The sequence below is a fragment of the Rhipicephalus sanguineus genome, chromosome 1 (genome assembly GCF_013339695.2).
Source record: "Rhipicephalus sanguineus isolate Rsan-2018 chromosome 1, BIME_Rsan_1.4, whole genome shotgun sequence".
NCBI classification, from domain to species: Eukaryota; Metazoa; Arthropoda; class Arachnida; order Ixodida; family Ixodidae; genus Rhipicephalus; species Rhipicephalus sanguineus.
The window spans coordinates 35,099,723-35,114,275 of NC_051176.1; the positions used below are offsets into that span (position 1 = coordinate 35,099,723).

Below are 14,553 nucleotides of genomic sequence, written 5' to 3' on the forward strand. Positions count from 1 at the left end.
TGACGCCGACAAGTTGACTCATGTCGTATTTTATCTCGCTGGCGTTGCCAAACTGTGGCATCACAATCACAAAAGCGACATCCCGACATGATCAGTATTCAAGACGTCCTTCGCTGAAGTGTTCGGCCGACCCGCTGCCCGGAAGTTCCGCGGCGAACAACGCTTGCGCACTCGAGCACAGAAGACATCCGAAATGTTTGTAGCCGTGTCAACGAGACATCCGATCTTTGTAACCGTGTCAACACCGCCATGCCCGAGTCTGACAATATTCAGCACATCCTCAAAGGGATAGACGATGGCGCATTTCAGATGCTCCTGGCCAGGAATCACCGTTTCGGAAGTCGTCACCTTATGTCAAAACTATGACGAGTTAAGGAAGTGCGATGGCAACGGCACGACTCGGCCGTTCCCAACGCACGTCGGCTCGCTATCGAGTCTTGTTACCGTTTCCGAGCACTCACCGACGCTTCAGGAGATCAATGGCTTGAGGAATAAAGGAATTGAGAAGAGGTTTATGGCAGTGCGTTCCAGTGGTGATGCTACGAATAAACACAGCGAGTCAGAGCACCGCACCGTCGAGGAAGATGCCTGCGACCAGCAGCGCGAGGCGAGCAAGCCCAACACGCCGAGCGTTGGCGATGCTGCTGACCGAAGACGCGTATAAAATGCATTTTCATTATTTTAAACCGTTTAGTTTTCTGGCATCACTTTTGAAGCTGCTTGTTTCCACGCACGAAGAATATTGCTTGTATATCACGCTCTTCTTTGTTTGTCTAGCAATAGGTTCTACACGACAACATGAATGTAAAACATACTTAATTGGTTGCAGGCGCTGCTGCACGTTGTATAATTTATTTGGTGTTCTTTGCATTGTTCTAATATTTTCAAGTTAGCACTGCTCTATAATTTTCTACCTTGTGGGGAGAGTTTCTGAACCTGCCTGCAAGCAAATCATCCTGACAAATGCGTACTCGTTGTTTAAGGGATTCGAGCAGCAGGGGGGTGTCAAGAGCAGGTCTCTTGTAAAGTGCAATCCTTGGTTCGTATTAACGAGCTCCACTGAGAGAAAATTGCGGTTTAAGGATGACTTAGTGCATGACAGACCATTTGTACTCCGTGATGTTGGGCCGAGTGTTGTGCATGCCTTTACAGTGTCCCCATCTATATCATCCCAGGTTCACGTCCCCTGTGGTGAATTTGCAGACTAGAGTTTTAATCTCGTCCCCTTCAAGCTCCAGTGACGGGTGAAACCGGATCGTCAGGCTGTTCGTGAAGCTGCCCGTCGCGTCCTGTAAGAGTAGTAGAAAGAATATTAAAACTGCACGTGAATAATACAAATATAGACAGGGTATTTGACAACACAACATATAGTCACTAGGAAGCCGGGATGACTACACAAACAATGAATGAAACAGAGCGTATGAAAGAGTGGCTATACAAAGTATTGTGAATAACAGAATGAAAACGTATCTGAAAAATATCATCACCAAGGCGCTCGAATACGAAGAGCAAGAGGACCTTGGCGCGCTCATTTACTTTATTTTAGTGCTCGCTTCGAAGCAGTAACTGGTCTCGATCGTCAGTGGTGCGGTGAGCAGGGGTGTTATGCAGGATGGCCTGAGCTTGCCGCGAACACCAGTTTGCTCCGAGGTCGCACTACGGCGGTCATGGAAGGAATACAGTGCGTAGCGCGCGAAAGCGGCGTTGAGTAAAACGGCTACAGGAACGCGCGTGGTGTCACAAGCGAATGTGCTGCGTTTGCGGCGGTATGCATGGGAAGACCGCGTGCAAACGCGTGACCGCCGCTACTAAGCCAACTTATCAACAGTGCAGCAACGCCAGCGTCAATGTCGCACCATTCCACCGGGAGAAATTTTAACTTTCTAAGGCAACAAGAGCTTACGCGCAGCATTTTCGTGTAGTTCGCTTTGCGTCAATCGAATATAGCAGATGAATAAATGGATATGTCGCGGTGATTTAAAATATACGTCTCAAGATTTTTCTGCAGTAAGAAATCGGCAGCAACAATGTCTCCACAAACAAGCGGCATAGCAATATTTCTCGCCGCAAATGTCGCCACTGCGCACCCTTGAAGGCGCCGAGGCGTCTGTGAGTGGTGCGTCGTGAGCGTGGTGAAATGGAGTACGAGGCAGCGTAGCCACGTGATGAAATAATCTTTTGTTGTTCAAGCGTGTGTGCGTCGTCAGTGTTCTAAATTGTCAATAAGTGCCAGGTGATGCGCGGGTCAGCGGAATCCCTGCAGTTTGTGAGTGCGTGGAAGCACAGACAGTATGTTGAGGCCAATGTGGTGTGCAAAAGGAGACACGAAGGAGCGCGAAGGAGTGCTGTTTTCGAAGGCGCGTTCACGCGTTAGCCCGCCTTTGTGGAAGTGACGCGTTCTGCAATTCGAAGTCAGTAGCTTGGCCTGTGCCCATTGGGCGCTGTATTTGTGTGTGCGTGTTCAACAGTGGAACGTATTCTCGTTGTGCATCAAGAGCAATTGACGGCTCTCCGTCAGGGTTTAGAGAGTGCTTCACCCATTCATCAGCAATTATAAAGTTATTACGTCGCAGCTCACAGTTTAGCAGCGCCCGTTACTGGCTCTGCGGCGTGAGTACTGCGCCTCGGCAAGAGAAAACGCGGTGGGGGTATATTGCCCCAGCCAAAGGACTAACGACGCCTCCGAGATTAGCTCAGGTAGCACTAATTATTCTGTATATATATATTTATATATATTGAATGAACTTGCAGATAGCACATTTTGAAAAGGAAAAATGCCTTTACTGACGTTTCGGCCGTGGCACGGCCTTCGTCAGAGTAAGTAGGTCTGTTACAATGCAGCCGCTTTTATGGGCTCACGTGTTGAACTATCGGTACAGCATCAAGGACAATCGAAAAAAAAATTAATGATAAACAACTGGTAATCTGTCAAAAAGATTGTGTTGACATGACTGACATGCGATGGGTACATGAACGTAAAGTTTCAAATTTTCCATGTGCATCAACACGTGGGACACAGTGTGGTCAGCAGGACATGTAAAAAGAGCTCTGAAGTAAAGAAACCACGAATGACTAATACATACATACATTAAAACATTTTACTAATCTAAGAAGCCGTTTTGTTATAGTGCGAGACAGGTGAGCTTTCCTAGGTTTTCATTGATGCCTGAACGAATGGTGTTAAATTTGTGGATTAAGAAGGATTCACTCACTTCCCTATCGTGATTTGTCTTGAAACCGGACTGAATAATGGTGGCCCTAATTTTGTCGAAACCGTGGCCAGGCGTACTGACGCGCTTCGACAGTGGTAGATTGGGGAGGCTTACGGCGTGTGCACGATGATTATTAAAACGAATTCTGAGACTTCTCTATGTTTGATCTATGTATTGAGCTTTACATGTTGAACACTCGAGAAGATAGACGACGTTGGTACTGTCACATGTGTAGTCACCATTTATTTTTAATGAAAAGCTGGATGAGCTGCTTGAAATCGTTTTAGATGTCGTCATATGCGCGCACACTTTGCAACGTGGTTTGTTGCAGGGATGACAGCCTTCATGAGGTAAACACGTGGTTTTAGATTAGGTTAGTAAATCACGAAGGTTCCGCGATCGTCGGTAAACCACGCGTGGTTGTTCCGTACAGATTCCTTTGAGCCGCTCGCTCTGTATTAAAATGTTGAAATGTTTCTTTAAAATATGGTTGACATTTGGAGCTGAGGCCGCATGTGTCAAAATTAGGTTAATCCGCGAACTATCTTTGGATCTTTTGTTAGTACTCAGTAGATCTGAACGATCGAGCTCTTCTGCGCGTTTGATGGCGTCTGTGATTATGCTGGACGGATAGCTCTGTTTTTCGAGCGCTCTCCGAAGTTGTTCGCAGTTGCGGGAAAATTCGCTGCTATCAGAGCATATTCTTTTATATCGGACTGCTTGGCTGTAGGGAATACTACTTTTATTGTGCTTCACGTGACTACTACTAAAGTGAAGATATTGCTGCCTATCCGTGGGTTTCCTGTAAAGATTAGTTATCAGCTTCCCATTACGTAGAGTGACCATGACATCAAGGAAGCTTATGTTCACAGGTGAATACGAGTACGAAAAAGAAATCGTCGGATGAGCGTTGTTAAAATCTGCTATGAAAGAAAGAAGTTGCGATTCACTGTGGTGCCAGATTAGGAAAATGTCGTCGATGTACCTCTTATAGTAAAATGGCTTATATTCATGGTTTGCAAGAAATTGGTTTTCAAGGAGCCCCATAAATATATTTGCATAGTTTGGTCCGATTCTTGTGCTCATAGCTGTACCGCTAACTTGCACATAATGTGTCCCATCAAATTCGCAATTATTAAGTTCTAGAATGAGCTTGAGCAACGTAGCTAATGTAGATGCGGAAACTGGTTTGTCGGCGTCGCAATCGTTGTACGCGCAGATAACAGGAAACAGATACAGGAAACCCACGGATAGGCAGCAATATCTTCACTTTAGTAGTAGTCACGTGAAGCACAATAAAACTAGTATTTCCTACAGCCAAGCAGTCCGATATAAAAGAATATGCTCTGATAGCAGCGAATTTTCCCGCAACTGCGAACAACTTCGGAGCGCGCTCGAAAAACAGAGCTATCCGTCCAGCATAATCACAGACGCCATCAAACGCGCAGAAGAGCTCGATCGTTCAGATCTGCTGAGTACTAACAAAAGATGCAAAGATAGTTCGCGGACTAACCTAATTTTGACACATGCGGCCTCAGCTCCAAATGTCAACCATATTTTAAAGAAACATTTCAACATTTTAATACAGAGCGAGCGGCTCAAAGGAAATCTTTACGGAACAACCACGCGTGGTTTACCGACGATCGCGGAACCTTCGTGATCTACTAACCTCATCTAAAACCACGTGTTTACCTCATGAAGGCTGTCATCCCTGCAACAAACCACGTTGCAAAGTGTGCGCGCATATGACGACATCTAAAACGGTTTCAAGCAGCTCATCCAGCTTTTCATTAAAAATAAATGGTGACTACACATGTGACAGTACCAACATCGTCTATCTTCTCGAGTGTTCAACATGTAAAGCTCAATACATAGGTCAAACAGAGACAAGCTTCAGAATTCGTTTTAATAATCATCGTGCACACGCCGTAAGCCTCCCCAATCTACCACTGTCGAAGCACGTCAGTACGCCTGGCCACGGTTTCGACAAAATTAGGGCCACCATTATTCAGTCCGGTTTCAAGACAAATCACGATAGGGAAGTGAGGGAATCCTTCTTAATCCACAAATTTAACACCATTCGTTCAGGCATCAATGAAAACCTAGGAAAGCTCACCTGTCTCGCACTATAACAAAACGGCTTCTTAGATTAGTAAAATGTTTTAATGTATGTATGTATTAGTCATTCGTGGTTTCTTTACTTCAGAGCTCTTTTTACATGTCCTGCTGACCACACTGTGTCCCACGTGTTGATGCACATGGAAAATTTGAAACTTTACGTTCATGTACCCATCGCATGTCAGTCATGTCAACACAATCTTTTTGACAGATTACCAGTTGTTTATCATTATTTTTTTCGATTGTCCTTGATGCTGTACCGATAGTTCAACATGTGAGCCCATAAAAGCGGCTGCATTGTAACAGACCTACTTACTCTGACGAAGGCCGTGCCACGGCCGAAACGTTAGTAAAGTTCATTCAATATAGAAAATACCCGGACCTGTCGTGCCCTCCCTTCATTTAGTTCATATATATATATATATATATATATATATATATTATATATATATATATATATATATATATATCCCAGTTTAGACGAACTCGGGCCATCCTGCCTAGTACCCCATAGTACCCCAAGGTCAACCGTCCGCGGAGTAGCCAAGAAGAAAACGGCGTTGGAGCAGCGTATGGAACTGAATCAAGTGACGACACCGAAGTGGAGAACATCGGTGCGGCTGACTCATAAGTAAGGCGTTCTTGTTAGCCGCCTACAATTGAACAAGCAATTACGAAGAAAAGCTTCGCTCCCAGATAACACATGTCGTAGCAGCACATTAATGAGAGAGCTAACACAGAATAACTAAGGTGCAAGTTAAGCGAAAGCCTCAGGAGCACCAACGTGTAAACGGAGAAACTGAATTCGAAAGAATAACCTCGTTATAACGAAGTAGTGTGGCGGGACCATAAGTTATTTCGTTATATGTGACAGTCGTTGTAACAGCAGATGTAGAAATGGCCCATTCTAGCCTTCAGACAGTAAACAGACAGATGTATATCTTACCTGTATCCTTGTGGCATTTCTTACTAAACAGACGGAAGCATGAGAACGTGAAATTGCAACACAACAAAATTCGTTTGCCAAAACAGGCCTGCGTTTACATTTATTTGAAGAAGGACGTGAACACACTTTTAACCGAATTTCAATGTCACAACCTCATCTTAAAAAAAATATATGGTTGTCTTTCAATAATTATTTTGCTTTTTGCGCTACGTCTTGAGTCACACGCAAACCAAATATTTCTTCGTTATCGCCGATATTGCGGCGGCGTTTTCCGTTTCGTTATCAAAACAAGAAATGTCATTGTAATGAAGCCAATGAACGTTTGTATTTTGTTCGCTGTAACCGATAATTCGCACTATCAGTCTTTGTTGTAACTAGTGAATGGCATGAAAATAACGCCCATCTTATCTACAAAAGTGTTTACAGACCAAACTTTACAGACTTCGACAGTCTGTAAAGTTTGGTCTAAACAACTAGACAAGGCAAGCAACGCCATCAAGTATAGAACAAGGCGCAACTGAGCTAGTCAAACTTCCTAAGCTGGAAATGATAAGGTTTGCGGAAGAGCTTTGGAGTGGAATCGCTTCTGCGCAAAATATGAGTGAGCAGTTCACCTCACACCTAACATGAGCGACGGTCACAAGTGCGATTATTTATTAGCATGGCTAAGCGGAAAGGCGGGCGCTGCTATTAAAGGGCTTCAGTGCAGAAAGAAATTCGGTTCAAGTGATAAAAATACTAGAAACCACGTTCAATAATTGTGAACAAAATGTGGAATTCCACATGAACGAGCTACATAGCTTAGAGTGCCAGGTTGGCACAAGGAATTGATGAGGTACGCAAGCTTGTGAACACACTGCTGGCCAACACATTGGCACTTAAATCACTGAAGGCGGAAAGCGCACCCATGTAATTGCCAGTGCTGAAAACCACCAGAATTACCAGTGACGTTCAAGTAGAAAGAATAACAGAAACAGCTCAGCTAGGAAGACACCACAACACAAGAAAAGCGCGTGAAGAAAAGCTGGATAGGTTCATGCTGTTTGTGCGGGAACAAGCATCTTTTAGGGAAGAAACAGCGTAAACAGGAGACGATAGCTGTGAAATCAAGGAACAACTGCAAGCAGCTCCGCACAACTTCCAGCTTTGTAGCTCAGCAGACACAATCTGCCTGCTCTGCAAGCAGAAGAATCATGCAACTGGGGACTGTCGTCGGAGAGCTCCAATGGCGAAAAGAAAGCCATTCTCATATGAGATCAGAGCATGCTTCCGATGCAACCGGTCAAACCACACCGCACGTATTTGCAGAGTGAAATGTGAGCGATGCAAACGACGACATGCTACGCCGCTGTGTAGAACAGTGAGGCAAGCAAAGGCAAGAAAAGCGTAAGCGACGATGCCTGCAGCACATGCAATTGAAAATGTACACCATAATTTTGTGCATTTGCAGACATGAGTAGGAGGAGAAGGGTGTTACCGGACAGCGGAAGCCAGCGGTCATTTATCGAAGCTGGATTACCAAAAGGAATCGGTGTGACTGGAAAGGTTGAGGATTGATTTGGACGGACGAGACGGAGAAATAAATTTATATAACGTTTCGCTAGTGAGTCGCGAGGAAACGAAACAGCGACAGCAGTGGAAGCTCAGCAAGTCGACGTTATATCTCCTGCCTGCTCCCGATGAGAAAGTCAACGAGAAAAAGGAAACAGCTATAAATACTTGTGGCTCATGACAGAACCTAGACGTACGCTCATCGGCTTAGATTATTATTGGTAGTTCTTAAAGGTTACAGCAGAAAGAATCGAACCCACCACGGTGGTTTAGTGGCTATGGTGCTCGACTGCTGACCAGAAGGATCCCGGTCGTGGTAGCCGCATTTCGGTGGACGCGAAATGCTCGAGGCTCGTGAACAGCCGTCATCACGGTTAACTCGAACGCTCCGCCGCGTGGCCTCGGCCGGCTTCGACTGACGCCAGCGCCGCCACGCGTTGGATACGGTGGGTTTGCAGCAGCTAAGGGTAGATGGAGCGCGGGTCAATATCACTGACAAATTTCTGTTTCTCCTCTTTCTTACTGGCGGGTCGAATACACTCACTTGGCAGGTCCGTTCACGCCACGTTTCGCTCGTGGCTACGTTCTCACGTGCACCCATGAAATTCGTTGCCGTATCTCGGCAATGAACCATTCCGTGCGCCAGCTCACGAATAAGCATACGAGATAAGCATGCGGCAATGAACAATTGCGTGCGACAGCTTTTTCGAACGCCAGCTGCCATTTCTAACTCGAAAGGTGCGTGAGCTGGCACACGCAATGGTTCATTGGCGAGATGAGCATACGGCAAAGAAATTTATGGGCGCTCGTCAGAACGCAGCCACGAGCGAAACGTGGCATGAACGGACCTGCCGAGTGAGTGTATTAGACATTATTATTTTTGGCTGCATCTACCGGTCACCAAGTTCTAGCGTGACCACATTTTGCCATGCTCTTGACAATACACTGTCCACTGTTTCAAATGAAAACAAGAATATCGTTCTAATGGGAGATATCAATATCAACATTCTGGATGAATGTAGTTGTTATAGCAGAGAATACGTTAACATATGCCGTGGATATGGTGTCGAATCGTTGTTACGATTACCCACTAGAAATGTTACTAACTCATGCAGTCTCATTGATCATGCGCTAACAAACCTGCTTCATCCCCCTGAGGTTTTTATTGTTAGAAGCAATATAACAGATCATTTTCCAATTTTATTGCGTTTTCAACGCCATAATCATGCCTCCGGACCTACGTACACAAAATCAATATTTGATAAAGATATCTACAAAGAGTTCGCCACCAGATCAGACCGGTCACTCGTTACATCGCTGAATGTTGTTGAGGCCTCTTACAATAAACTCGTTGACCTAATCAAGGACTCTATATCCTCATCTACAACGGTGGTTAAGTGCCGCAAACATTTCGCTTCTCCTTTAAATCTCTGGCTTACAACAGGATTGTTGAAAACCAAGCGTAAAAAGAAAACCTATATCGCAAATGTAAAAATCAGCCATTTAACCAGTCACTTAAGGTTCGCTACAAGAAGTTTTGAACTTTGCTCACACATCAACTTAAAAAAAGCGAAGAAAACTTACTATGAAAATCTGATAGTTAAAACAGGGCATGATTCCCGGAAACAATGGCAGATAATTAATACGTTTTTGAATAAGAATCCTATTACGAAAAGCGTAACGAAAATTCAAGAAAAAGACCGCATACTTACTAATCCTACAGATATTGCATGCGCGTTCAGCAAATGTTTTGCTTCTATTCCCGATATTCCAGGCGTTAACGACACTCTCATATCCCGCCTGACACCACAGTCATTTTATCTCTTCCCAACTGACCATGATCATGATACGATCATGAATCTTAAGAACTGTAGTCCTGGTTTAGATTCTATATGCTGCCATCATATCAAGGACATTGTTGACAACATAAGCGAAGCGTTCTGTCACATTGTCAAATTAATTTTTAAAACATCAGTGTTTCCTAATGACATGAAGAGATCAAAAATAATTCGAGTGTATAAAAAAGGAGACGCGACCTCATTAGCAAGCTACAGGCCTATATCTATTTTGCCATGTTTTAGTAAAGTTGTTGAAAAACTGATTGAAAAACGCCTTTCTAACTATTTGGATAAGCATAAACTGTTAAACCCAAGACAATTTGGTTTTTGTCGCGGATATTCCACCGACTTAGCTTTAATCGCACTTACTGACAATATCAAAGCAGAAATTGACTGGGTCAGATTCGTGGGATCTGTTTTTATTGATTACTCAAAAGCATTTGATTCCCTAAATCACAGCAATCTCTTTTCTAAACTCGACGCTTATGGCATAACAGGTCCATCGTTGGAGCTTCAGCGCAGTTACCTGCATGATCGACAGCAACAGGTTTGCATTTCAGGAGTACTGTCTGACACACAAATAATTAACACTGGTGTTCCACAGGGGTCCATACTCGGACCGCTGTTATTCCTCGTATATATTAATGATTTTCCGAACCGCCTCACTTCCACTGCATGTCTTCTGTACGCGAATGATAGCACTGTTTATTTTTCTGATAACGACATAAATGCACTGACAGACAGATTGAACAGATTGAAAATAATATCAACTGTTGGTGTCAAAAAAATAAGTTGCTCATGAACCCACAAAAGACAAAATATATGGTTTTTAGTTCGCACAGTAAACCTCGATCTATTATTGTTCCAGTGCACATAGGGTCCCACCCCATACCAGCATCTAACGAATGTTCATTTCTAGGTATTCAACTTGATTCATTTTTGAAATTCAACATTCACATCAACTTCTTAAAAAAGAAAATTGCATACGGCGTCAGGGTCCTCTTAAAGGCAAGACACTACTTTCAAAGGCACACTCTTTTGACATTATACTATGCCTTTATCTTCAGTCGTGTAAATTATTGTATAGCATCATGGGGCCTCACATATCACTGTCATATAGCCCCTTTGCAGCACATCCAAAATGATGCTGTTCGCATTGTCATTTCGGCTCCTTATAACGCTCATGTAACCTCCATCTTCACCGAGTCAAATCTGCTCACTATAAATAAGCTTATCTCCTACAATCACGGAATCGTCATTTATCGCATGCTTAAGAATCCACAATTACTCTATATCACTGGTCGAAACAGTCTTGCTAAACCAAATAATACTAGGTTCTCTTCACAAAATAACATTTTACTTCCGAAGTCACGAAGCAACTACGGAAAACTAACTGTTGGTTTTGCAAGCGTCAAACTATGGAATTATCTACCAGTTCATTTAAAATCTTCACCGACACAGTCATCATACCAACTATCATTAAAAGCTTATATTGTGTCTTTGTAAACGCTGCCGGTTCTCTTTCTTTTGTAACTTTTTGATCTGTTTTTCATTATTTCTCTGTAAACTCTATCGCTTCAGTGTATTTTTTTTCTCGTTCGTGTTATGCAATGAAATGTTGGGCTACCACATGCTTCTTTATCACTGCAAGTATTATGTAACTTTCGTATATATTTCTGTCTTCAACCAACGCATGTTTAGTTCTGTTCTGTAATTAATAACAGGAGGTCCAGCTGCAGTTTTTTAACTGTGGGCCCTCTGTCTGTATACTTTCTTTTGTTGTGTAAAACCTTGAGAAACAATAAACTTGAACTTGAACGCCGGTCGGACAGAAGAGAAAGAGAAATTTACCAGTGAAATCGACCCTTGCTCCATCTATCGTTAGCTGCTGCAAACATACTGCGCCCACCGCTTGGCGGCGCTGGCGTCAGTCGAAGCCGGCCGAGGCCATGCGGCGGAGCACTCGAGCTAAACGTGCTGACGCCTGTATCTAGATTTAGGTGCACGTTAAAGAGTAAATCATATAGTGGTTTTGGGCCGCAAATCCCAAACAATTATTATCATTAGAAAGAACTGAAAGCACACTAATGGCTGTCGAGACCATATTCGGTTGGACTGCAATGTCCATCGTACGACAAAACCTATGCAAAATCAAGAAGCTGTGGTTCTGAAAGATGAAGCTGCGGAAACAGAACTTCAGCAAGAGCTACAAATATTTCGTAACTTTGAATTAATGGGATAATAAATAATAATATCTGGGGTTTAACGTCCCAAAACCACGATATGATTATGAGAGACGCCGTAGTGGAGGGCTCCGGAAATTTCGACCACCTGGGGTTCTTTAACGTGCACCTAAATCTAAGTACACGGGCCTCAAACATTTTCGCCTCCATCGAAAATGCAGCCGCCGCGGCCGGGATTCGATCCCGCGACCTTCGGGTCAGCAGTCGAGCGCCATAACCACTAGACCACCGTGGCGGGGCAATTATTAATGGGATCATCAAACACAATTAGGGTATTGCAGAAGCGGAAATTGCAGAAAGAATTTGAGCAAAAACATAGTACAACGAAACGGTCGCCGCTAAGTCAGCTTGCCATGGAAAGAAAACGTAAACTTGGAAATGAACAAGGGAAATGCGATCAAAAGACTCCTCCAATTGGCTAATAGGTTAAAGAAAACAAAGCTATGTGGAACCGGGCAGCGCCGTATTGTAAGTGTCCTAACGTAGTGATTAAGTTTTCTTTACTGGAAGGCCACATCAATGGCAAAAATGCCAATCGTGGTGAATGAACGTATGACACTCCAACCTGGTGAATGCAGACAGAGAAATTACAAGGAGTGCTAAGCGCTCGGATCGCTTTAACAATCGCTGGCTCTTTCTGCCTGCTTACTGCATTTCACGATCATTCTTAAGGCCCTCTCTTAGCGAAGCTTCCCGGAAATTGCTAAGGCGTTTTTCACTGGTCGATGCGGAGCAGGATTTCTCGCTCCGCGACGGTGAATCCCTATTTTACTGGTCGATCCGGGGCGGGTTCGCGCGTTCCTCTGGTCGTTTCAGAGCAACTCGGTCCGCCCCGCACCGGTCTCACTCGCTCCGCCGCCAAGTTGCGGATTCGGGCGGAAATAGAACGAGCAGCACGCGTTACTTCCGTCACTGCGCGAAGTCTCAGCTTTCGCAAAATAGCTGCGTTTGCTGCTGTTTCCACAGAAACGCACGGTGTGCGACACATGTGATGTGAACAAGGCTTGGTCATATTGCCTGCTTCGAGACGACAATGCCGAAAAGCTTCCGGCTTTTGCTTCGTGTGAGTGCTCCCTTTATACCTGCAAGAATCCACGCCTGTCTGGAAGCAATAACATGCAGTACTTAGGACAACAAGTAAGCAATATCGTGAAAACTGCCGCTCCAAAGAATGCTTACGTATTAGTAGACAATTCCTAAAATTTTCCTAGTAATTTTTTTGCGCAGGCTAAATGACAAATAGAAAATGCTTTGTACCTCCGCAATAAGTCAGTTCTGATACATAGTGGCCGATACGTTGTTCTAGAACCTTTTAGGGTTTCGTTGTTTTCGTTTTGTGGTATTTTGTTGGCATCTCGTCGCGGCGGCACACTAGCATTTACAGTCACAAAAGCCGACCACGAAACGGGTGGAGGGAGAACAAGCGAGCGTATTCATGGCACTACATGTATGATACGTAGTCTAGGCTATGGATAAAACCGACAACAATCAACATGGCCCGCGTCCTCACCATTGCCTTCTTGAGAAAACGTCTCGCATTGCGCCACACCGTCAGCTTCATGCTCAGCCTATTTTATGTCCACTGCCGGACGAAGGCCTCTCTCAATCGAAATTGAAATTGAAATGTTAATCCGCAACAAGAGCATGTTACGGCGACGGCAGGTAAAAGCCGTTCGAACAGTTTGAGGAGCCCTGACCCCCTAGTACACAGGATAGCAAAGAAGCGTGCGGCTAGTAAGTACAATCTACTAAGAGAAATATAGTACATGAATTCATAACGTGGTTAAAAAAAGATATTACAATGCAGGCATAGAAAAAGCGGTAGTCGTCACATCACATCCTTATACAAACACTAATCGCAGTTGTTTTGTTGATATGCTAGATATGTTATTGCTGTGTTCCTTTGTTATGTGGTTTTAAAATGTACGCAGTTTGAAATTTTAACATTTGATTTCCGCAATTAGTTCTGCATTTCGATATGTGCCACACTTCAGGCTGACGTACTTTATAAGCAGGGAAGTTTTTCTTTAACCTCGCTAATCGTGTATTGATGCAACCTGAATGATGCGGTGCTTTTTAAGTAAGTCTGCTGTGTGGCAGCGGTATGGCACTTTACAGGCCAGAGCCAAAGCTTTCTTTTGCGAGACGGTAAGTTTGCTGGTGTTTAAAGTTGTTGTTGACCATACAAGAAAGGCATAATTCAATAAAGAAGAAAACAAGGAATTATATATGAGCATGTTAACAGAAAGAGGAAAGTAGTAGCAACGGCGGCGCGTAACGCCGATTGTCCTAGATAGTTTACTGATAATATGGTTCACTAATATGGTTTTTCATGTTTTGTGAAAAATACACGCCCAATGATTTGAAACTTTTGACAACATGAATTTCTTAGTTATTTAACGAAATTATGGGAAACTGGATTTGTGTGCCGGGGGTGAAATAAAACACCCTTAGTTTCAATTATGTTTAGTTTCAGGGAGTGTACTTGAGCCCATGCAATAATTTCATACAGTGCGTTATTCGCTCGACTACCTAGGTCGCTGCTACATTTGCCTGAGAAAAATAAACTCGTATCATCAGCGTATATTAAATAATGGGCTGATTCATCAATACAGACTATCTCATTAATATAAAGCATAAAGAGA

The 14,553-nt window shown here is 43.8% G+C and overlaps 1 protein-coding gene across 1 annotated transcript in view; it reads right to left on the bottom strand.

Annotated features, from left to right (window-relative positions):
- Window positions 1-573: 573 nt before the first annotated feature.
- Window positions 574-14,553, bottom strand: part of LOC119390433 (uncharacterized) — a 32,097-nt gene continuing 18,117 nt past the window's right edge. The window contains exon 4 of the mRNA XM_037658056.2: window positions 574-1,289. Coding sequence (XP_037513984.1) covers window positions 1,167-1,289 — 123 coding nt within the window. The 3' untranslated portion in view covers window positions 574-1,166. The remainder of the gene's footprint in view (window positions 1,290-14,553) is intronic.